General features: G+C 36.5%; 1 protein-coding gene across 12 annotated transcripts in view; it reads right to left on the reverse strand.

Moving 5' to 3' along the window:
• Positions 1 to 6,340: 6,340 nt before the first annotated feature.
• Positions 6,341 to 25,656, reverse strand: part of PPARGC1A (PPARG coactivator 1 alpha) — a 718,583-nt gene continuing 699,267 nt past the window's right edge. For 6 of the 12 annotated variants that reach the window (XM_061419799.1, XM_061419794.1, XM_061419800.1 and 3 more), the window contains 3 exons: positions 17,275 to 17,396; positions 16,792 to 16,943; positions 6,341 to 10,247 (listed from right to left, as the gene is read on the reverse strand). In XM_061419799.1, the coding sequence (XP_061275783.1) occupies positions 10,144 to 10,247; positions 16,792 to 16,943; positions 17,275 to 17,396 (378 nt within the window). In that variant the 3' untranslated portion in view covers positions 6,341 to 10,143. Of the gene's footprint in view, positions 10,248 to 16,791; positions 16,944 to 17,274; positions 17,430 to 25,656 lie in introns of all 12 variants that reach the window. The other 6 variants (XM_061419795.1, XM_061419797.1, XM_061419791.1 and 3 more) reach the window with 2 other exon arrangements.

The raw sequence follows: 25,656 nt of genomic DNA on the forward strand, positions 1-25,656 counted from the left end.
ATACGGGATATCATATATTATTTGTCTTTCTCTTTGTGACTTGCTTCACTTAGTATGATAATCTCTAGCTGCATCCATGTTGCCTCAAATGGCATCATTTTGCTTTTTTTGCTCTCTTTGTAATTTTAACTGACCTCACTGAGCTTGGCCACACAGATTAGAAATGTAGCCCAAATATTGCAGTGTTAGAAAGTGAACCCTCTTTCTTCTGCTATTGATTCCAGGTATATGGACACTACCCCAAAAAGGCCAGCCATAAACTTGAATTATGAGTATCTAGTGACTGATTTCCACAGTAATCCTAAGACCTAACTATAGAAAGGTTAGCACTGGAGAGAGAAATTCAGACAAAAACACATGAGAAATTTTAAGAGTGTCCTCTGTCATGAACAGCTGATATTCAAGATAACAACGACTATACCCACAGGAAAAAGAAAGCATTCGGTTGAAAGGTTGTTAGTGATTGTACTTGTAGCTTGTCACATAGCTTTAAAATAGTGTTTTAAAACTTTTAAATAGTGTTGGGAAAACCATAAAGAGCTATAAAATATTGATTATTTTTATTATCAAATATCTAAGTGGTAATGGTGTACCAACTTCAAAGCAGGGAGGAGGTCTACTTTTTTAAAAAGTTGATTGTCAGTCCTTTTAAATCAAATTGTTTCCCATGGGATCACAGCCCTTTGCCATTCATGCCCATTAAGTATTAGAATCTCTGGCTCAATTTCATAGACATTAGTTATATAGCAATAAACTTTCCAGAAAACACAAACACCCATGTGACACACAACATATACATATACATGCACATATATACACACAGATACATATACACAGGTATATACATACACACATATGCATATGTATATATATACAGGTGACCTTTGGGCAACATGGGTTTGAACTGCTAGGGTCTACTTATACCTACTTGGATTTTTAAATATGATATATTGTGGAATCACATATATGGAGGGCTAACTGTAAAGTGATTCCCAGATTTTGAGTGTACAGGTTATAGGCGCTCCTAACCCATGTTGTTCAATGATCAACTGTACATATACACATGTACACATGTACACATACTCTCACACTCCTGGCAAGAGTGTCTTGCTGTTGCTATAAGGAAATACACAGTTTAATTTTGTCTTACTATATTGCCAGCTAGTCCCTTCTGCTCTTAGTACCTAGTGTGGTTTCTGGCCCATTGGAAGTGTTCAGTGAATGGGAAATGAATGAATGCATTATATACAAGATTTGACTTTAACAAGATGGTGATAACAAAACCACACAAACTTTTTAATCACCTCCAATGGAAAAATGTTTTCTTCTGGGTGTATTTTGTTGGTGGAGGTGTTATATACAGCACAATAGTCAATTAAATAAGTTTTAGGGAACTGGACTTTACCCAAATCTTGGTAGTTACTTCTCTATCCCTCCATTTTCTCATTTATAAGGTAAGAATAATGGTGCACTACCTCATTCTTTACTTTAGGAGGATTTATTAAGAACCTTCACATAAAGAGTCAAGCAAAGTGACAAAAAGATTGTAAGCCCACAATAAATACTAGTTGATACCACCATGGTTACGATAATTATCCTCACTGTTTTAATCACAGCCTGAGTTTTCTGGACTTTCAAATGGAAGATAGATTTTCATATTAGCCTTCTTACTATAGCAGAAAGATTCATCTAATTTGAAAATTAAGATGTTAGAGGAAAGTCTCAGATGTCATCACCTGAGGTGAAATTGTCTTTTTGCTCTCTTTGTAATTTTAACTGAGCTTGGCCACGTGGATTAGCCAGGTGTGTCACCTGATTCTGAGAAGAGGCACCTCCAAGTTGATCAAATTTCCAAATGGAGATGGTAAAGCTAAGTTTTTAAGAGCATGAGAAAAATCAAATAATGCCTTTAAATCATTCCAATGCCATGAATTTACATGTCCCCATGGTACCTACCAGATATGAATTTTGAGGGGGTTCAAGTTTAACCTTCAAAATGCTGCAAGTCTCTGATGCTCCCTGGCTGCAGGTAGCAACTCTGGGAATGGTAAAACTAAACCAATTAGAAGGGAAAAAATGGGATCTTCTGCAATGCATCATTGGAAGGTGAAGAGTCCTATTTATTGTATACACATGGGGTATCTTTTTATCAATCTGCAAAAATAAAACTGAACATTTCTCTCCAAAACCTGATTAGGGGAGTCTCTAAGAGCATCCCACCAGTCTAACAGTACAGGCAGTTAACAGGATTTTAGTAACTCTTTCAACCAAAACACCAGGTCTATTAAAGCCAATTGCCTTCTAGCTGACACAGAACCACACTTACATATGGAACCAGCTTTGTAAAGTCCATTCTCTTATTCACAGTTTCACTCCTCACTGTACAATCACCCCTTTTGTTTATATAAACCCATAGAAATAAGTCAGCATACAGGGCAAAAGAAACCAGGGGGAATCTTTGCCCGAACCTTGCTGTGTACCTGAAGTTCAACTGTGTTTGGTTAACCTTCTATTTATTCCATCTCTTTCCTTCAGCTGACCTTTCTAGTTTTAGTTCTTGCCATGGTGTGTCATGGCAGAAGGTGACTCAATGAGACCCTGGCACCATGTGACAAAGGAACTCTTATTAGCTCTTTATGAATCGTTTCATTCATCAGGAGCATACACTGACGCTCCCTTTGGATGTCCCCATATCTGCCATTAAAAATGGAAAATTGTCAGTGCCAGCACATAGGCACTTCTCAGCCTCAGACCCAGAGGCCAAACATGTGGTGGAGATCTCCAATTTTTGCTTTCCCTGCAATCGTTTTTCTATTGGATGGTCTGATAGCAATTCAGATGTTGACCCGTGTCGCCAGATAACTGGAGGAAAAGTAATTAGGCCATGTGTTGCCCTTGATCATGAAGTTACCTGACATGAAAGTAACGTGGCCACATGACATGCTGTGTGACCTGCTTACTAACTTGGTCGTCTCTGGCAAGTAGAGTAATTAATCATCGTTCTGGACAGTGTACACACATTCTTACCAACAAATAGTGACGTGCTTACAGAGGGCAATACCTCTAAGTATGACAAAACATGAGTCATTTGACTAAAGGGTATAGCAATCAAGCTGAAAACCTGCTACATGGTTAAATTAGGAACAAGCGCAGCTTCATTTTCTTTTCAGTCCTTTTTTAAGTACACTGTGAAGCTCTGGTAGGAATAAGAGATCGGGTTGGAAATGAAGTGTGATAGCATTGATATGAATAATTTTCAACAACACCAAAGTGAATCAAAGGAAAGTACCTGTGAATTTCCTTAAATGACTTGCTGGAGGGTATTGTGTGGTAACTATATTACCATAGTCCCCCTTTTCTTTTTCAATTAGTATTGTTAAAGAGAAGCTTGACGATAGACTTCCTAACAGCGGCAAAAATAAATTCTCTCCAATTAAGTAGTCTAATAAGCTATTTAGGATTTTACCACTTAACATTCTTTCCTTCCCATTTAATTTTGGCTTTCACTTGGATGTCATCTTGTTGAAAATCCATCACAGAAAACTATGTGGAAAAAAAGATAATGTTGCTAAGTGCTCCTGAGTTTCCAAAACGAGCAGAAGCACAATATTTTTTCTAAATCACCCCAGGATTTTCCCTAATAATTCAGCTTCTTCTTACTAGAAATTAATATATGAAAATGTATGAAAATGGTCAATAAGCAAATTCAAATATCACACTAGTTACTCATCTTCAGTAAGTGCTATATGCATATATTTGGAACAATACAATATTTTAAGGTTCTTGATGATAATAATGTCCTGGTATTCATATGTGCATGTATAATTATGCTCATTTAATTTAATCATGAAAATATTATAGGATCATTTGGTTTTCTCCTCTAAAAGTTCTCTCACTTTTTCTCAATTAATTAATTCCACTCTGCCCCTTTTATAAGTCAGCCGATGGTAAGGAATGGTTTTAGGATTAAAAGGAGGATGATCACATTCCTGTAGAATGATGGACAGAAAAGAGGCATATGGGAGGGAAATGGCATTTTGTCATTAGTATAGAGTCTAATCGAGGAACAATGTTAGGCTTTCCAGTGTAACATGGTCCTGAATTTTCTGATCATTTCTTCCTGCAAGTTTCCAGTGTCCCTGAATGCTGAGAATTTGCCTCAGGGGCAGTCACCTGACTGCAACAGAAGCCCTGGAAACCAGCTCTTGTGACTCACACATTCCACATGCTTGACTGGAGTGGAGCTTGTGGGACTTTGCAGAATTACTGGAATCACATGGGATGTACTGAAGGGAGCAGGAGGGTGGAGGGCATTTAACTTAACCATGAACGAGAAGAGTGGATAACACCATGGTAAGCAGAATAAAAAGGAACATGTTGACTGAAAGGGAAGAAACGTGACACAAAGGTCATTGCATATTACCCTTCCCCCACTGAGGAAATCTTATTTTCTTTCTCACAGAAAAAAACTTTGCTCCTTTCCCCATCATGTTAACAGAGACCAGTGAAAAGAAATAGGCTTCTCTGTGCCCATCAATAGAATCTATAGAGCATCTATTTCCCCAGGGATTAATTCAGTTTTTGATTAAATCTTTCTGAGATTTAAATCATGATGTTACAAACCTCCGAGGAGCTCCTCTATGAGTTGTGACCTTCTTTATTACTCTCTGCTGTTTGATAAAGTATAAGATTGATTTATAATAGTGTATACTGTGTGTGAAAACAAGGACTAGCAAAGAGAATAGCAAAGTATAAGATTAATATAAAGTAAACATTGCAAAAACTACGTCTTGGTTAAAATATTCTATAATTAATACTGAGTTACAACTGTAGCTAGTAACACTAGTGTCAAATGAGTATAATAATGCTCTCAGTCATAAATTTTATCCAATGATTAGCTAAATAATGCTACAAGAAAGAGAAAACCGGCAATGCTGAAAAAGGATTTTGAACCAATATCACATTAAACAGATTTAGTTTGGAGGACTTTTGAATTGAAACAAGCTCCTTTTCAATAAACTATTCCTATCCAGTGTTCATTTGTTTTTGTCAACCTAATTTTGGTTTCAATAATTATTTTGCCATTAGTATCATCAAGGATGGAAGTGATTTAATGTTTGAGGACAACATCAAATGAATCCTTACTCTCTAATCAGGATGCTCCTGTACATGACTAGTGGCTACTATTTTTTTCCCCTTGAAAATCTCTCTTTACCCTCAAAAGGTTTTTAAGGGTAAAAAGTTAACCCTTTAAAAGGAAGACTGTAATTTTTCCACTGCTCTTTTTAATTCCAACCAGAATATTCAAAATGCCCTGTTCAATTTAACCATCAATGAAGACAAGTTGTGATGTGAGGCTTATTCACTGAATCACAGTTGTAGAAGAATGCAATATTTGGGTAAGATGATAGTAAGTTTTTATTTTCTCTTTTGATATAATAATTGGCAAATCTTACAGTGCTATAAAATAGAAATATAGCCATAAGAAATGCTTCTTGGGTTACTTAGCAGGTTTCAATGTATTATTGGTAGCTCCTTCACATTTCCAATAATTATGAATATTTTTTTCTGTAGGAGAAAGGGGAACTGGGGGCTGAAATATATTTAGCCACATTCCCTGTGGCTAGGCTTATGCTGAATCTTACAAGCAGCTGGGAGTAGAGACCACCAGCTGAAATCCAGATTTGGCAGAGCGCTAGTAACACATTCTCTGTCATCTCTGTCATTCGGACCACCAATCACCTACAAAGCATGGTGGACATCCTGACAGCAAGCCATACCAGCTGTAATCTATCAACCTGTCCCATATTTAACCTGATTACTTACATATGACAGAGAGACAGGGAGGTGCATTCTGTTACAAGTCTTCAAGAAATATTCAGTCTATGCTCTACACCAGAAACTAACATAACATTGTAAATCAATGTTCAATGGATAGTATAGTTCAACTATACTTCAATAAAAATATATATTCAGTCCATTATGGTAGAATTGCTTCCTAAGCTGAAATATTCAGCAGCTTTCTCGCTGAGGCAGTGGCTTGTACTTAAAATTCATACTTTCCAGGGTTAAGTACAAAAACAGAGCTAATCTGTTTGATAAAGTCCGACGTCACTTCTCATTAGAGAAATCACCAGTTCCGCCTTTACTGTTTGAAAGGAGACAAGGTAAAATACAGAAGGCGCACGTTACCTTAGAGCTGAAATCCATTCATGAATATGGAAAAGCAAGGGGAGGGCAGGTGATCCAGAGAGGAAACAGAATAATGATAAGCGAGTAACGTATACTGATCTGAGGAACGTGCCAGGAGTTTGGTTGTGATAAATAAGAAAAGCAGAAGTAGATTTGAAACATTCGTTTCCCTTTATTAGCTCAGTGAGGCTGATGTGTACTGCACATTTAAAAAAAATCACAGGAATTTTCATACAATGAATAAAACCACAACAATACATGTAGAATTGGCAGGTGGAAAAAAAAGCCCGGCAAGGGCTCAACTAATCACTCACTTTCCCTCTTCAGCATAGTTCAACCAACAGTATTACACTTTCACCTACAAATCTTAAAGTAGCTCCATCAAGTCAGCAGTTCACATTATTGAAAATGTCTGTCACATAGGTACAAATTTAGAATCATCACATTATATTACATGGCTATTCTAGGTCATCTATAGATCAGGTCTTAGACTACAGTGATTGAAGTTCTCGTTACAGCCATCAAAAAAGGACACATAATCATTACCTACTGTAAGCTCACATCTAAAGGCATGAAAAGGTTTCCTTTTTTTTTCAACTGACCCAACCATCACACCCCAATAGTGCAAAGTTCCCTCTCTGCTGCTTTGAATGTTGACAGCCCAACCGTTGCTCTCAGAGTCATTTAGCAAAAATTGATTTTGTTGCACTGGAAGAATTATTCTGCTACATCTCTTAAAAAAAAAAAAAAAACCCACATTTCTAAAGCACCAGTTCAGTTACCAAAATTGTAGATGTGGTACTTACCACAGCATGAAGGCAATGGCCCAGGGTCATCTAAAAATCCTACAGATCTATGCTGAAATTTGCCTCCAGTGATGATGGGGTGCATGTGTTCATTTGAAATATACTCTCCAAAAAAATTAAAAATAAAAGGAACACAGTTTACATTTTGATGGGCTACCCACAGTGTCTGCATAAGATACAAAAGCTCTATGTGGATGGTCTAGTGATTCTCTCTTTGCACTAATTTTAGATGTAATTTGAAGTCCATGGAGGAAAACTATCTTCATGGTAACAATATTTGTCAGGCCAGAAGGGTGGGAATAAATGAATCCTCAACATGAAATCTGTAGTGTTGTCTTTTGACAAGTAAGAAAGGAAACCCAGTCTTTGACTCATGTCAACGATCCAGGGCAAAAAGGAGAATGTATTGAAAATTGGATCACAAAAAATTTAAAGGCAAAATAGAGAACGTATCTGGTCCTTGAACACATAATATGATTTACTAAATATCCATTTCTTAAAAATAATTTATTGCTCTTAATAGTCTTTTTTATTCTTATTCTACAACAGAAGATACTCAGATTTCAGAAAGAAAGACTGTAAACTTTAGTTTGGCGTCCACACAGAGTTAAAATACCTGCATTTAACCTACAGAACAAGAATTAGGCAGATTAAAGATGTGTTACGGTTGTAACGCAGGACCTGTGAACAAGTTCTTTTATTTCATAGTATTTTTATTGCTTTCTATCTACTTAGAAATAAGAAGCCAAAAACTCAAGCAAGCATCCGACAGGACAGACAGTGGATTCACTCTGAACACAATATGCTGGTGATAAATGAATGCAGCTTTCAAAATTAGCTGCATTGGCCTGGGGGTGTAATCCATTTTTATACGATCGTGTTGGGCGAGAGAAAGGAAAAGAATGGTTACATAGTAGGTATATCATGTCTTCCAGAAAAGTCACGTCGGCCATACTGTAATTGAATTTCAACTCAGAAACTTGAGTACACGCGCCAAACTTTACTGACTTCCATTCCAGGGCTCCACACTCAGAGGAAATCCTGATGCTCAAAAATGGAGGTTTTACTGAAGTTTTTTTTTTTTTTTTTTTTTTATTGAATTTAGCAGAAGCAATGTCATCAAGAACAACTTCATGGTCACGTCAGAGGCCATGCTAGTGCAAGTAGAAACACTGCTTCTGCAAAGCGGAATTTCCCAAATGAAACACTTAAACTCCAACCTGACAATTGCCATGCATCCTAGGTAGAAAATTTCCACTGGCTTTATTATTTTCACCAACTAATAATTTATAATAAATAGGCTATCTGCAACTGATAAATATGTCTCTTTAGTAAACAAAGGAATGAAATATCAGTATTTATACAGGATGCATAACTGTAAAAAATACAGATAAATACCATCATCATACTCTGCCAAGGGAAAGAGATACTGGCTTCAAAGAGAGTCTTCAGACACACATTAATTATTGTAAAAATCATACTATAATTATTACCTCAGCATTTTGTATCAAATTAAAATCACAAAAATTAAAACAAAACAGCATTTTAAAAAGATTTTTGACCTCTAGTTTCAAAACTACTGTTGATAGAGAAAATAAAAACATTTCTTAATGGTTACCCATTGAGAGACTTTACATAAAATCATGATATCTTCTAGAAAAATTTTAGATGAGAAAATTTCATTCCCCTAACAAATCCAGTGTATAAAACTTCAAAGAAAAACAAGCAACAAGAAAATGTGGAAAAATATTGCAGAAGTGGTTAATACCTTTAGGGGGCTAGGAGGTTTCTTGACAAGATGCTTAGATCGAAGCTCACCTAAGAGGGGATGGTTGTGCATAAAGCATCAATTTGTTGTGTTGCACTCAATGGACACACACACTGTCCTTTTTTTGTTTTACAATCAAATATATATAAGCAGTAAGTTCAGCTTCTAAATATGTTAGTGTACAATAATTGTTTCACCTCATAATTACATTTGAATATTCTCGATTAAGAAAAATTTAGCAGTTTTTGAAAAGAAGGCTGCATTTACAGTGCATAGCTGTAACAAAAAAAGAACATCATTGTATAGTATGTACACAAAATAAAAATACTCCATTTAACATCTGTAAATACTTGACTACATCAGAGAATGTAGCAATTGTACTATCTGAACACATCCCAGAGAGTTCTACCCAACTCTCCTTAGTAATGTAACACCGTGCTCGCTCCTCAGAAAGAACCACTGAACAAGCTGCACGCTTGACCATTGACAAGGCTTTTGAAATTTGCAGTGGGAGATCAACGTTTTGGACATTTACATGGGTGTCAGGAGGAAGGACGAACTACAGAAACTTCAAAATGTTAGGAAAGTTGAGCATTCGGTGCCTGCAGCATCCTCTCCCACCCAGATTCCTTGGCAAAAGGAAAAAGGAAAAAAAGAAAGAAAAAGAGAGAGAAAGGATATGAGTTCTACAGAACCTGCGGTGTCTTCAGGATTGTCATATAATCATTACGTTGTGAGAGAAAGCTTGCTTCACGTTGATTTTGCACTTTCTTAAAAAAAAAAAAGAAAAAACAAAACAGAGTACAGAGGCTGATGCCCAGACATCAGTGGCTGTCATTTTAGGGTGGCCTGTGGTTGGTTGGTTAGCTTTCTTTCCTTTTGGATGTACGTTTTTTTTTTTTTTTTCCTTTTGAATAGAATATGAACATTTTGAAGTTCTAGGTTTTAAGTGTGTCTTCATGGAACTGCTGCCATTCGAAGTGGTTTGCCCTTGCACGCTCTGGGCAGGTGTCCCCAGTCCCCACCTGTACACACATACTTCCCCCAAACCAGGCAAACACACACACAGGCACGCGCGCGCGCACACACACACACACACACACGCACACTCCATCACCAAGAGACTCAGGGAAAGCAAAGCTGACACCCATGAATAAACATGTGCTTACTGGAATTCCATTCTGTCTCTTGCCTCTTCAGCAGCTGGGTTCATGTAAACCATTGTTGTTGTTCTTGTATTGTTGTTGTTTTGTTTTTGTACAGAGAGTGTAAAGTAGGAGAAATTCCTAAGTATGACTTGCAATAGTCTTTTAGGGAAGGACGCGCTGTCCCGTGAGGTATTCACCATGCCTCTGTCATCCTTAGCCAGGGAACATATTACCTGCGTAAGCTTCTCTGGGCTTCTTTCAGTAAACTATCGAAATCCAGAGAGTCATACTTGCTCTTGATGCAAGCAGGGTCAAAGTCATCTGAATTTGAATCTGAAAGAAACCCAAACCAGGTCAGATGTACCCTTTGCTTATGGTCATTAATTCAATCATCTAATTTAAGATAACCCGATTCAAAAACAATTTATCCGGTTAATATACTTTAACAAAATATGCCCAAATTTTATTAGTATATGAGGTTTGTGTTGGTATGTACATATATATGTGCATATATTTACATATATATTTGCAGGAGGTATTTATATGTATGAATATTAATAATTATGTGTATATTTCAGAAGGTATTTATATGGTAGATGGTATGATATATATACACCAATATTTTAATTAATTATGCTTATATATTTATCTATTTATACCACTTGTATATATTTGCAGAGGGTAAGGAGTGATGAGTACTCATCTATTGACTCATGTTGGATTTAAACACTCCTGGGAGGTAATCAAAACAGCTATTTCTTTTCAATAGCAACCTAGGCAATCAACGTGCTTTAAAAGTAAGGCTCCTCCTCCTTCCTGCTATGTTAAATGACTTCCCCAGGTTCCTCAACAACTTAGGTGGAGAGGAAAAAGTAGAAGCTAGAACTGATCTTTCTGTTCATTGGGATTGATTTCATTAAGTATAAAAGCCAGACTCATCAGTCTGCTGCTCCCCTTGAAAAAGTTGGAGGGACGTAAGTTCTCAAGTACCTCAAGGGAGCCCAGCAACAGTGGTATAAGCCCTCCCCAAATTAGAAGGTTTTGGAAAATGCTTCATGTCCAGAGAGGGCAAATTCAGACTCTCTACTCATTAATGGGGCTTCCCTGGTGGCTCAGATGGTAAAGAATCTGCCTGCAGTTCAGGAGATCTGGGTTCATTACCTGGGTCTGGAAGATTCCCTGGAGAAGGAAATGGCAACCCACTCCATTATTCTGGCCTGGAGAATCCCATGGACAGAAGAGCTTGGTGGGCTACAGCCCATGGGGTCGCAAAGAGTGGGACACGACTGAGTGACTAACACACAACTTCAAATAAAGCTATGGTCTTTCTCAGATCCTTAAACTAGTCAAAGTAAGCATTTGTGCAAAGCTCCATATGCCACTTCAGTAGCCCTGAACAAAATTGATATATTTCAGTCCCACTGGGTATAAAGTAAAAATCCTTTGAATGTTTCTGATTTTTCTCCATTGACACCTAAGAAAAGTCTACCATTCCTACAGGCCTTTCAGCTTGAGAAAGGGTATCTTGGATATACAATAGGCAAACACATTCATTCTTTCGAAAATACTTACTTGAAGGGAAGACAAAACCTTTCTGGGAAACATTAACAATCCTACTAAAATATGAATATTTGTGTTTCACCCAGATTAAATTACAAAATAGAAATGCTCAAAGTGACAGAAAAGGGTAATATGAGATAAGATGGAGGCTAATCATTGACCTCACAAGTTGTTCTGCTGAAAAGGTGGCAAATCCCTCAAGTTCTACAGAACCAGGCTGTTTCCCCTACCTCACCAGCTTCAATCTACTTTAAAGACATCTTACATTTAGAGACAAGGAAATTCTTTCACTTTTTTTTTTCTGGTTCACATCATCCCTTGTCTCTACCACCTTTCTTTGTCCAGGTAAGGTGAACAATTACAGTCAGCTTCAGACACAAAAACAGGACAAAAAGGGCCCATCTTTCATCACCAAAATTTTACATGATCAATCTTAAATTATACTGGCTTACACTCTTCTCTTAAAAGCCTAATGAATAGTTTGATTGTATAACTAAAGCTGCCTGAGCAGCTGTTGTTCAAACCATAATCTTTTTATAAAGACAAAAAATAAGTCCTGCTCATTGCTAGAGATTAGCTTGAAATCAGAATTTCAGTTGCATTATAGAAGATGAATGAGTCATTCAGTGATGGCAGTCTGTGTGACATGAAGTCCACATAGAACCATCAAGAACATATGTGTGAAGCTTTTCTTAGAGGAAATTTTGAGAATTAAAATGTCTTAAATTAAGATCATTCTACACGAAACTCAGAATTTAATTCTTTCTGTGTTTTCATTAGCAAATATTAAAAGTACTTTGATACAGTGATTCTCAAGAGTTTCTTCACTGTGAAATATGGTGGCTGATGCTTATATATATACCAGCTTTCATGGGCATACCTATATCAATAGGCACCCACAAAATAATTTTTATTGCTTGAAGAGAGAATGCATCCACCTGTAACTTCTAGGGAATAACATCCACTTTCTCTCCAGTAAAGGAAGGATATATCCACAAGTAAGATATAATGAAATTTTTATAGGAATAACCTGAAAACCACCCTAATTAGTTTTAAAAATAAATTGTTATAAATAATAATACTATATTAATAGAAATAAGTAACATCACAGCTGTATTCCTAGCACCTAAAAAACTGTGGGCACAAAGTAGAGACTCAGTATTTGTCGAATAAATGTATTTTATTGAACACCTGCATATTATTAAAAACCTGATTGAAAATATTTGTGTTGGGATCTGGGACTGACTTACCAATGAATGGCAGTGTATATTAAAAGTTACATATATATTCAGGATGCTGATAATGTAATACATTTCCTTGAGTTAATAAGAGTTTGTGACCAACATGTTATTTATTTCCTTTTTCTTGCTTAAGTATAAATTCTAATGTGATCATAACTAATTCCTGATTTAAATGATCATATTCTTAATCCTGATCCATCCTTCTATTTTTACCCTATAGTCCTAATTTAATTTCTGTCGTTCCTCTTTAACATTTTTCATCAAGCTCTTTCAAATGGAAAGATCCATTTGTTTCAGTTCAGTTCAGTTCAGTTCACTCACTCAGTTGTGTCTGACTCTCTGCGACCCCATGAATTGCAGCACACCAGGCCTCCCTGTCCATCACCAACTCCCGGAGTTCACTCAGACTCCCATCCATCGCGTCAGTGATGCCATCCAGCCATCTCATCCTCTGTCGTCCCCTTCTCCTCCTGCCCCCAATCCCTCCCAGCATCAGAGTCTTTTCCATTTGTTTATAGAACAGTAAATAGAAAGATACACAGATAACAGATTCACAGAAACCAGACTTAAATACTGTCTTCATCATGGTAAGCTTGATCATCCCTTTAAATTCTGAGTCTCATTTATAAATCTGGCTCATAAATAGTAACTGAAATCACTGCATTTTTGCATTAATAGTATTGTAATAACCATTAAGTAACCTCAACAGCCAAGAAATGGAGACCTAAATAGGGATATTTCTGCAAAGAAGACATACACATGGCCAATAGGCACATGAAAAGATGCTCAATATTGCTCATTATTAGGGAAATATAAATCAAAACTATGATGAGGTATCATTTCACACAAGCTAAAATGGGTATCATTTATAAGTCTGCAAATAAATATATACATGAATATATAGTTTCAATGTACAGAATCACTTTGCTGTACACTTGAAACTAACACAACATTGTAAATCAACTATACGTCAATTTTAAAATATCAGAGAAATGGGATATTGTGAACTAATTTAATTTAGGAAAGCAAATAAAAATTTTAAAAAATGGTCATCTAAAGAAAGGTTGCTTTACTTTTGGTAAAATTAATCAGTATCACATCATTTTAACACTTTATTCTTGATGTGCACATAAGCGGCCAATCCCTCTGAGTCCAGTATAAGCTTGTTGTTTAGTCGCTAAGCTGTGTCTGACTCTTGCAACCCCCTGGGTTTATGCACCTTATTCGGCACTCATGGCCTGAAGCACTTAACTTGAACTCTTCAAGGAACAGAGACAAGACATACATGATGATGTTCAGTTCCAAAGCTAGTCCCTGGTGTTGATGCTTCCATTTTAAAAGAATTTGAAATTTATAACTTCCCATTGTCATCATTTTTTATCATAATTATAGCTACCATTTATTGAGAATCTATTTTGTGCCAGACACTGACACTGTGCTAAGGGTTTCATAAACACATATATAATCTTCACGGCAACGTTATAAGGTATTTTACAAATGAAGCACCAGAAGCTGAGGGAGTTTAATTGCTCAAGGTCAAAAGCTAACTCAGGTTTCAAAACCAGGCCTGCAAGATTCCAGAGCCAAGACGCTGTCAAACTACACTAGGCCTATACTCAGATCCACTACCTTTCCTGTGATTGTACGGCTGGAGGGAACTGGAAAACCCTATGCTGCTACAATACACATCAAACATACTTTTCAGGAAATACAGAACCAGCTTAGCAGTGGTAAAGTTTCTATTGCCACTGGCGAGGCAGAGAGATAACAAGGAGGGAAGCATTCTTCTTAGAAATATTTCAGGGAGGCTCCAGTTCAATTTGGAAGTACTATCCAATGCTCCCTCTACCAGTGATGAATCGTGATCTAAAGGCCCCTCGAGGTAGCTTATTTTAAACTTTAGATGTTTTGAGACACTAGAAAACACCCTGGCCTTCATCACTGAAGAAAACAAGTCAAATCAACTCAAGACTTCAATCTGTCTTGACTGTTTTTATCAGCCAACATTTGAACAAATGACTTGCCACCTTTTATATTTTCATCCCTAGGCCTCTATCTAACAGTCAGCTGCCTCTCCCCTGTTTCATACTATCTATTTAGCTTGTGAAGTGAATTATAGCATATTCCCCCTGAACAATGCACCCCACCTGTATCAATTACTCTAGAAGACATCAATTCGGTGGAAGGAAGAAAAAAAACCTGTATTTGGTATTTACTTTTTTTCTTTATACCAAGCCAAAGTAAGTACAGATAGACTTACTAAGACAGATAGACTTAAGCATTACTAATAATGCTTAAGAGCAGATTTCTATGTTCATTCATTATTATTATTATTATAAATTGATTTAAATAATTGTCATATGCATAAGACACTTGCCATTTTCCTTCATTATTTCATAAAGGAACATAAAGGCTTATAATACACACATTAGATAGGGACTAATATGGCAAGGAGCAAAATTAAAATTGGGGAGGAAATTAAGACGCCCATTGTGCCATTATTTATAATATCAAAAACAGAAAATGTGTTTAGCTATGATGGAATGATTAAATATAATGGTACTGCTCATCAAACAGAATACTGTACAACCATTAAAATATACTGGCAAATCATTTTTAACCCTGAGTCACAGTAAAAAATGAACTTACATAATATTAATTGAGAAAAGTAGATTTGTAAAGTCTATATATGTATAATATAACCTCAACTATAAGAAATTCGATGTTCTGAGACAAAATACTGAACAGGTCATTACTCACTTGGTAACAGTAGTTATCTCTAGGTGATAGGCTGATAGGCAATTTTACTATTTTTCTTGATACCTTTGTATATTTTCCAAATGTTACCCCTTGAGTCTGTATAATTTTTATAACAGGAAAGATGAATACTTATCTATTCTTCAGTTTCCTTATCTGTAAAATGGGGATGATAATACATAATATCTACTTCTAGGATTGTTCTGGTAATTAAGTGAGAAAATACTTGCAAAGCCTTGGCACAGTACCCATCATATGGAAGCACTCAAAGTACATATACACAATGGAGTATTACTCAGCCATTAAAAAGAATACATTTGAATCAGTCCTAATGAGGTGGATGAAACTGGAGCCTATTATACAGACTGAAGTTAGCCAGAAGGAAAAACACCAATACAGTATACTAATGCATATATATGGAATTTAGAAAGATGGTAACAATAACCCTGCGTACGAGATAGCAAAAGAGACACTGATGTATAGAACAGTCTTATGGACTCTGTGGGAGAGGGAGAGGGTGGGGTGATTTGGGAGCATGGCATTGAAACATGTAAAATATCATGTATGAAACGAGATGCCAGTCCAGGTTCGATGCACGATGCTGGATGCTTGGGGCTGGTGCACTGGGACGACCCGGAGGGATAGTATGGGGAGGGAGGAGGGAGGAGGGTTCAGGATGGGGAACACATGTATACCTGTGGTGGATTCATTTTGATGTTTGGCAAAACTAATACAGTTATGTAAAGTTTAAAAATAAAATAAAACTTAAAAAAAAATAGCAGGTTTATTTTCTTCTTTTGTTTTAAAGAAAGTATAGTGTGATTTAGCACATGAAATTTTACTTTTTTCTCTGAGTATAATTTGTAGGAAATGCTAACCTTTCTAAGAGTTGGTGAGATAATAAGAAAAAAAAGAATAAAAATTTTCCATATTCTGCTCTGCAAAGCAATGATGCCAGTGCTATCGTCTGTATAAAAGGATTCAGGGTAGGCACAAAAGCAACAAGAGATTACAAACGAACAACACGTGCACACACCAAATATACCACCACACATACAAAGACACACAGCGCGGAATTTCAGCATCTGGGCAGGCAGCATAACAATCTGCTCTCTTCTTTACCAAAATCTAAGCCCCTTCTGAAATCATCTCATATGTTAAAAAGTAAAAAAAAAAAAAATAGGATAAAATCTATATTCGAATATTTCCTTTGGTAAAAGGTAGTAATGGTTTGGCCCAATGTGGCTACAGTTTACATATGTTTCCATTTTGAACTCAACATTATGGATTCCTCATTCTATGTACAGTAAAATCCATACCTAGGTCTGCATAGTTAGACTTGAAAAATTGCTTGCGTCCACAAAAGTACAGCTCGAAGTCAGTTTCATTTGACCTGCGCAAAGTGTATCCATTTTCAAGAGCAGCAAAAGCATCACAGGTATAACGGTAGGTAATGAAACCATAGCTGTCTCTGCAACAGACAAAGAGGAAAAGTTCAAAGCCAGTGAGGCAGCATTAGCATATATGACTGTAACCCTTTCCACTTTGGAGACTTCGCTGGTGCCAGCCTCTGAACCACTGCATCCATTTATCAGTGTGATTGTCCTGTCAAGCTGCTAAATACTTATTTCTGGGACAGGAAATCTCAACTGGAAAGATTAATAAATAGGGATGAAAGAAAATAAATAAGGTTCTGAACTCAACATGTCATCTGTCAAAGCATTCCCATCCTGGTAATCTTACGGCCATAATTTTTTACATATGTCAGCTTCTAAACAAGAAATAATCTTGAAGATTCTCACCCATCATCCCGCAGATTTACTGTGCACTCCTCAATTTCACCAAAAACTTCAAAACGGTCCCTCAGTTCTGTCCGTGTTGTGTCAGGCCTGATTTTCCCAACATAAATCACACGGCGCTCTTCCTGGAGGGGGAAGTGAGAAGAGACTTGCTGGTTCTGAAGATAGGAAAGACATTGATGCCAGAACCATTTATGAAGGCACAATCTTGCATAACAAGAACCCCCACGGCACGCCAATTAAAGCAAAATCCACGCTAAAACTTAACAGGAGACTATGCTTGAACCAAGTTTTACTTTCCGTTTCTCTAATTTCACTCGCTGCATCTCACTCTCTTCTACCTTTTCTGTCTCTGTTCCTTTGCTACATGAAATTTAATGGATTATTTAAAAAATATGTGTAATGTGGTCTTTTTATCACTAAAGAGCTGAATAATATCTATTAAATATTTTAACAATTGTGACTCCACTATTAATTTTCAAAATTGGTAAGAAACTGACCTGGTTTGCAAAACCATTTAATTTCTCCTTAACTCAGAATTATAATAATAAAACATGTGCATTTTTTTATTTCTATTAACAAATAACTTATGTACATTACTGTATAATTTTAAGGTGTACAGCATGATAGTTTGATGTACAAATCTTGACATCCCTCAAAATATTGATTCTTAAACTCTAGTATAAATGTAAATTACCTGGGGGGCTTATTAAAATGCAAATTATTGGGGTTTATTCCAGCTATATTAAAAAAATTGGAAGATACTACTCAATGATCTTTATTTTTAACAAGTATACCCCAGTGTCTCTGATACAGGTGGTCCAAAGCCAATAATTTTAAAAATACGGTTTTAAAATATAGGCATTGTAAGCCATGGGTCTCCAAAGAATAAGAGCTATAAAAGAGGCTATAAATTTCACTTTGCCAGTGAATCTTATTTTAGGAACAAATGTGAAGGGCGTGGCCTAATTTTCACAAGTTGGAGTCAATATCATCATAATCTTAAAGTCAACAACAATTTATAACCTACAAAACACAGGGAAAATATTTTAAGCCTGAGAATGGATTCATTTTTTGAAGAATAAGAACACATTCTCAGCGTAAGATATAATCCTATATTTCTTGTTCCAAGAAGATAAGGCCAAAGATGATCATGTCTCTCAAAACTGAAAAAAAGATTTTTCAAGAATGTAAGAAGTTAATCTGAATGTCCTTATCAACTAGCCTGTACATCTATCGATGACAAGAATGAAATGAACTTGCAGTTGGAGAGATTTAAGTTAGATGGAGGAAGAAACTAGGAATCATAGGACTAACGCACAGATTTAGCTTGCCTAAGCGTTTTCTCTGAATGTGCTTAGGATATGTTGTCTTAGATGCTAAAAAAAAAAAAGTCATTTAGGCTTAAGGCAAAGAGATGTCCTGTTATTTACTGAATGCATGTCCTTTTCATATGTCCAATATTTAGCAAAAGACCTGGCAAAGAGAGGACAATCAATAAATGCGTGCGAAGTACAACTGAACAATTCATAGACATATCCTGTAATACATATCCTTCCAGGTGATTTGAGCATCCATGTCTCATCTTCTTTCACCATATGCAGAACTCATATTTTCATTTTCATCAGGGAAATTACTCTGAGCTTCAGATTCGAATAACCAACTACCTATTTGACATCCCAGGTTGGATGTCACCTAGGCATCTCAAACTAGACCAACATTACCCAAACCAAACTCTCTAATTCATCCTCTTCTGACTGGGTTTTTCCTGCAATGTTCTTGTATCAGTAAAGTTAACACCATCCATCCAGTTATTCAGGACAAAAACCCAAGGGCTTTCCTTAATTCTCCCCACTTAGTCCCCTCCTCACATCCAATCACTCCTTAAGTCCTGTGGATTTTTACTTCCTAAATCTGCTCCTTTGATCTAATCTCCCCTAAATCAAGCTGCCAGCATGTCCTTCTGAACTAATATAACAGCCTCTTAATTTGGATCCTGTGTCTGCTGTTTACCCTCCTCCAATTTATTTGTTCACTTCAGCCAGAATAGTTTTTATTAAGAGAAGAGGATCATGCCAATTAAGATCTAAAACATGTCATTGCTTTCTCACAACATTTAGGGAAAGACCTAAATCATTAACAGAATCTACCAGGTCCTTCTGTCTGGATCTGGGATCTGGATCTGTCTCCATCTTGGGCTTCATCCCACACACCTTATTCTTTCCTTTCCTCTATTTTGAGCCACACTGATCTGCTGCTGCTGCTGCTGCTAAGTCGCTTCAGTCGTGTCTGACTCTGTGCGACCCCATAGACGGCAGCCCACCAGGCTCCCCCGTCCCTGGGATTCTCCAGGCAAGAACACTGGAGTGGGTTGCCATTTCCTTCTCCATCAGTCCCTAATATATACTGTGCTCCTTTCTTTCCTAAGGCCTTTGCATCAGGTGCTTCTCTGCTACTTGGAATATCCTTTCCGCACTGCCCCTCCCTCCTCTCCATCAACATACATACTGTCTAGAATTACAGTGAATTCAACAACTGTTTCCTTTCTGAGACCTCAGATGAGTTTTAGTTCCTATTATAAGTTGCTCTAATAGAACAGTCTACTTCTCTTTTGTAATTCTGTGCTGTTGTTTAGTCACTACCTCTTATGTGACGCCATGGACTGTAGCTCACAAGGCTCCTCTGTCCATGGAATTTTCCAGGCAAGAATACTGGAGTGGGTGGCCATTACCTTGTCCAGGGGATCATTCCAACCCAGGGATCAAATCCATGTCTTCTGCATTGGCAGGTAGATTCTTTACTACTAAGCCACGTGGGAAGCCTCTTGTGCCCAATTATAATTAAATATTAGTAGCTTATTTAGTGTTCAATGTCTTCAATGTCTATATCCCCATACAATGAAAACTTTATGAAAGCAGTGACCATATCAGTCCTGTTGACTACTTATTTAAGAGTACACAAAACAAGAATCTTCTCAATGCATATTTATTGAAAAATCAATCGATAGGCAACTAATCATTTTCAAGACCCAGCTCCATACCTTTCATTACATCAAAGGTGCCCAAGTGTGGCCCTTACTTCCTGAGAGTCTCTAAGACAATGGAGAAGGAAAACCAGGTTTGGCGCTTTTATCATAGGAAAAACTTTGCCCAGGTAACCTCAGCTGGGTGTACTAATACAGGTTTCCATGATTCGTTTTACAGGGTTAAGTGTAAGGACTCACTTTTTTCACTCTGCTGAAGCAACTGGTAAAACACAATTCCTCTGACAGCAGTTATTGAGCCTACATAACTGACCAGATGAAGTATAGCAGGCAGAGTGGGCTGCCCAATTCACTTCCATGTAGATTGTATGTCTCAGCTGAAGGCTGTGATTGTGTTGTTGCAGAGTACCCAGCACATCCTGGAGGTCAATAAATGTAAAGGGAGATATCCCGGGGCAATGCTGTACACTTGAACAAGGGAATCATCACATCACATTCCATTCTATTTATGCAGCCAGCTCCCTCCAAACAGCCCAACTTGATGGGACTGTTATCTAAACTTCCTGGCGCCTGCTGGCATGAGTGTTATGCACTGTTTTTTTTTGTTTTTTTTTTAATGAACATTTTTAGGAAGGTTACTACTGTATAGAGGAAAAGGAGGGAGAAATGTAGAAGAGAGCGAAAAAAACTTGAACCATCATACAGAAATTGCTCAGCTACCATTATAGGAATACACACAGCCTATGTTCATCTTCAAGGAAATTCAAAGTTAAAGCGAAAATCGACCATATGCACGTCCATATGCAGACATATCGGGATAGTCTCTGAATTGCTTCTTTATACGAAACTATATGCAACAATAATCCCACAAAGAAAATAAACCAGAGGACCTTTTATATCAGATACTGATACATTCTGTGGTAAAAAGAAGACACAACCTAGATAGGAGAGACAGAAATAGAAATGGCTGGTCCACAATCCCTTAAAATCACCTATTTGACTGTCAATCTCTTTTTATATAACACAGGAATGGGACCACGTCTTGTTACCTTACAAAGATCAGACACTAAATACATGTTGAAATTCTCATTTGAGAAAATGATTAGAGTGTTTGGTTTCCTACTGTTAAAAAAAAATGAAATTAAAAGGCATCTGAAGGTCTAAAAAGCAAAGATAAAAATCTTCCTAAGACTGGCCAAAATGTCTAGTGAATAATCAATTATTTTTAACATGTTGCAGTTTTATTAGACAGATGAATAGATTCCATATCTTTAAAAAACCTTAACACTTGCAGCCAATTTTTCAAGACATTAATTTCTAAACAGGAGATGAAAGGAAAAGAAATCAAAATGCCTAATAACATTTCCAACTTCTTAAAGGCTTGGAGGAACTCTAAACCTTTGGAAAAAACCTCCTTGAAAAATGATTTTCAGACCAGTTTTCACTATCAAGGAGGATGGGACATTTATCAAGTATCTTTTAGCTTCAAGTTTTACAAAAGCTAGTTTGCTAATGAGGTGGATAATAAAATTGAAGATTTGTGTTGCATTAACAGGTATGGTAAATCCTCATTATATCAAGACAGGGGATAAATAAAGAAAAAAATTACTGAATTAACTGACTTTGCAGCATCAAAATCTCTATCAGAGAGTGTAGAGCTGCCCAGTTAGCTATATGACAGTTGTTTCTCATAAAAAAAAAATAAGCAAGTCTTGGTAAAAAGGGTTTGAAAATTAGTGTTGAGATCAACATTTACTGAATTCTAACAGATGCCAAAGTATTGTGCTTCAGTAAGTGCCTACTACTATCTAAGGTTGGATAAATTTGAATAAATCCAGATTAGTCTTAGCTAGAACATGGAAGCAATCTAGATGTCCATTGACAGATGAATGGATAAAGGAGTTGTGGTATATATACATAATGGAATATTACTCAGCCATAAAAAGGAATGCATTTGAGTCAGTTCTGATGAGGTGGATGAACCTAGAGCCTATTATGCAGAGTGAAGTAAGTCAGGAAGAGAAGGATAAATATCATATACTAATGCATATATATAGAATAAATCTGCTATACTTGCAGGGCAGTATTTATTTGCAGGACAGCAATGGAGAAGCAGACATAGAGAATAGACTTATGGACATGGGGAAAGGGGAGGAGAGGGTTAGATATATGGAGAGAGTAACAGGGAAACTTACATTACCTTACATAAAATAGATAGCCAATGGGAATTTGCTGTATGTCTCGGGAAACTCAAACAGGGCTCTGTATCAACCTAGAGGGGTTGGATGGGGAGTGAGGTGGGAGGAAGGTTCAAAAGGGAGGGAATATATGTATACCTATGGCTGATTCATATTGAGGTTTGACATAAAACAATAAAATTCTGTAAAGCAATTATCCTTCAATTAAAAAATAAATTAAAAAAAATCTAGATTAGTCTCCTTAAAAGCTAATACACAAATAAGAGCAAGTAAACACCATGATGAGTCAGAAAACATGAAAACCATAGACTCAGAGCACATATAACTACTTTTGATAGAACTGAAATTTCTAAATAGTGCATTTATACTCATATTATAACATATTCACCCATATGGAACAGCTCTTGAAAAGGCCTGAACAGAAAACAACATTATTTTCCCCAAAAAGAATAACTACGAGAAATTAGACAACTATTTTATTTTTTCATTTGGAAGAAGCTGATAATTTTCAGGGATGAGCCTCTGTTTCTGGCTCCTAGGCTGCATACTGACCAATGGAGAAGAGAAAAGAAATGGCATAGTCATTGCCCAAGCACATCTGGTTTTGGTTTTAAGCACTGAGCCATTTCATAATGTCTAGATTTGCCCTTTAAATTAACATCCTATTATCATGTTTTCTGGCAGGAAACTGTAGAGATTGCAAATGGAGTTGGACTTAGAACTCCACGAGAAATTAGAGCAGTGACAGTTAGACATTAAATACTAGACTCTGGCTTGCAGAGTTCTAATATAACCTGAATTATTTCAAGCCTGTGAGACTGAGAAAAGCAGAGGATGAACTGGTTTTTGAGATCATTTAGATGAAAACTGGACAAAAGCAGCGACTTATACAATGACAACATTCAACCACAACATATGATTCTGTGTTACTAATTACTAATTATTAGTCCTTTCTTAGCTGTCTGATTTGGTGCACTGAAGTTGGTCTGAATAAAGACTTTTGGACACATACACAGTAAAAACCTGATAGATGACCTACACTATCTCCTTCTTATGGAACTAAAGAAAAAAAAAGTCAATAGGGACCACAAGACAAGACAGCAAAGGTTAACTTTGTAAAATACCTATTACATGATTGTAACATTTTTTTCATTTCCTTCTGGAGTCTCTGTTTTGCTCATCCCCTGATTATAAAATTGATCTGAATTAATGAATAAATCAGCATTCCACCCAAGATATTCCAAATGTAATTTGCTATTCATTCATGACTTTAAGAGTGTCTCAGAAATCTGAATGAAAATCACCTACATGACCAAATTAGGCAAACTGTCCTAATTCCTTGAACTGTTTCATGAATGAGTTTTCAAGATAATCTAGCCAAATGAGTCAAAAATCATTGCCTTTATCTCCTTGCCCAACTCCATAAAAATACACTTTGCAAATGCATTATGGCACAAGAAAGCAGATCATTTTCAGGAAGGAAATCAGTCAGAAAAACTTCTTAAGGGTAACCTCATTAAACAGTTCCACTATGCCTTCAAGATATTCTTCAAAATCTTCATGATGACTTACAAGACTCTTCAAGTATCTGGCTACCGGGGAGCCCCCCAGACTCACCTCCTGCCTCTTCTGTACCCTAGCCTTATAATTAAATGACTAGCAGTTTCCCAATATATCTTGCTCTTTTCCAGAGACTTAGTATGAGCTAAAGTATCTGCCTAGAATAGTTATTTGCAATAAAAATATAATGTACCATATGTAATTTTTAAATTTTCAGAGGCACATTTTTTAAAATGTAAAAAGAAACAAATTTAATTTTAATAATGTATTTCACTTGGCTCAGTACAGCCAAAATATTATTGTTTCAACTTGTCATTGACATAAAAAGTATTAATGAAGTATTTTAAACTCTTTTTTTTTTTGGTACTGTCTTCAAAATTCAATTACACAGTGTATTTAAATTTGGGACTAGCTTAATTAGCCTCCTGGCTGATGGCTACCACACTGGACAGCTCACATGGAAAGAACCTTTGCCCTCTCCTCCCTTTAGATTTCAAATCAATCTCACACTCTCTAGGGATGCCCTCCCTCATTCCCAGGGCTGGGTGCCCACCTGTATGCCACTTCAGTACCTTAGATACATTCTCTATGACAGCAATGAACACATTGCGTATCTTTACCAGTCAGTGGACTTGAAGCCCCTAAGATGTGGAGATGAAGTCTTACCTAATTTTGTATCCCAGGTACCTAACAAATGTCTCTCACATAGTCATGTGTTTTCACTTATATTTACAGAAATACCATCTAATTGTCCAACCGGTTAACTGGTTTAACAGTTAAGTCCCAAATCTTTATATTAATCTCTTACTATCTGTGGGTCAGTGTGTTAGTAAATAATTTCTATGTCTTATTTTTCTTTTTTAATTTGCTTTTTAAAAAACAAAAATGAAAATCTCAAAGCCAAAATTCTCACAAACATCTAGTTAATTATAATGACTTAATATACGTCAAGTTGACATTTGCACTATAATTGCCTTCTTTCAAAGGGAATTGATATTGTCTTAGTCAAAAGATTAACCAAGGAATTTGTTAACATCTGTGACACCAAGGAAAGGCAGGGTGGTATCTGCTTCCAAACTGAGGCTAGTGGCCTCAAGAGTGCTTTTGGCTCTGGCATCTATGGAATACAGAGTATATTACAGATGAATCACAGTATTGATCTATTTGCTCAGAGCCAAACTAGCAAAAGGAGTCCTCCTTCCCTTTCTTCACCCAAGTAAGTATCTGGCACTATATTATCTTTGGAAAGAATAATAAAAGCACATACCATTTATCTATATTTATCTACTCAGCTTTGATTATAGCTGTGTTACATTTTGTGCAAATGAGCAAACATATGACACAATAATTTCTCTCTTTAGTGTCACTCTTCTGGGAAGACACATGAAGAGTTTCATCAAATATGAATTTGAAAACACTGAAATAGCTACTTACTTACATGCTTACTCAACATGACTCTCTTTGGTATATATGAACTGCTTTGTAAACTATATGGCACTCTGTAAATGTGAGTTGTTATAGTTACTCGACAGGCTATTAATTAAAAACAGCAAAATTAGAAAAGCTGAATTTTCCATTTTTATTCATCTTGTTAAATGTTAACTAATGATACTCTGGTAGATCTTAATATTACAGCTAATTTGA

The sequence above is a fragment of the Bos javanicus genome, chromosome 6 (assembly GCF_032452875.1).
Source record: "Bos javanicus breed banteng chromosome 6, ARS-OSU_banteng_1.0, whole genome shotgun sequence".
NCBI lineage: Eukaryota > Metazoa > Chordata > Mammalia > Artiodactyla > Bovidae > Bos > Bos javanicus.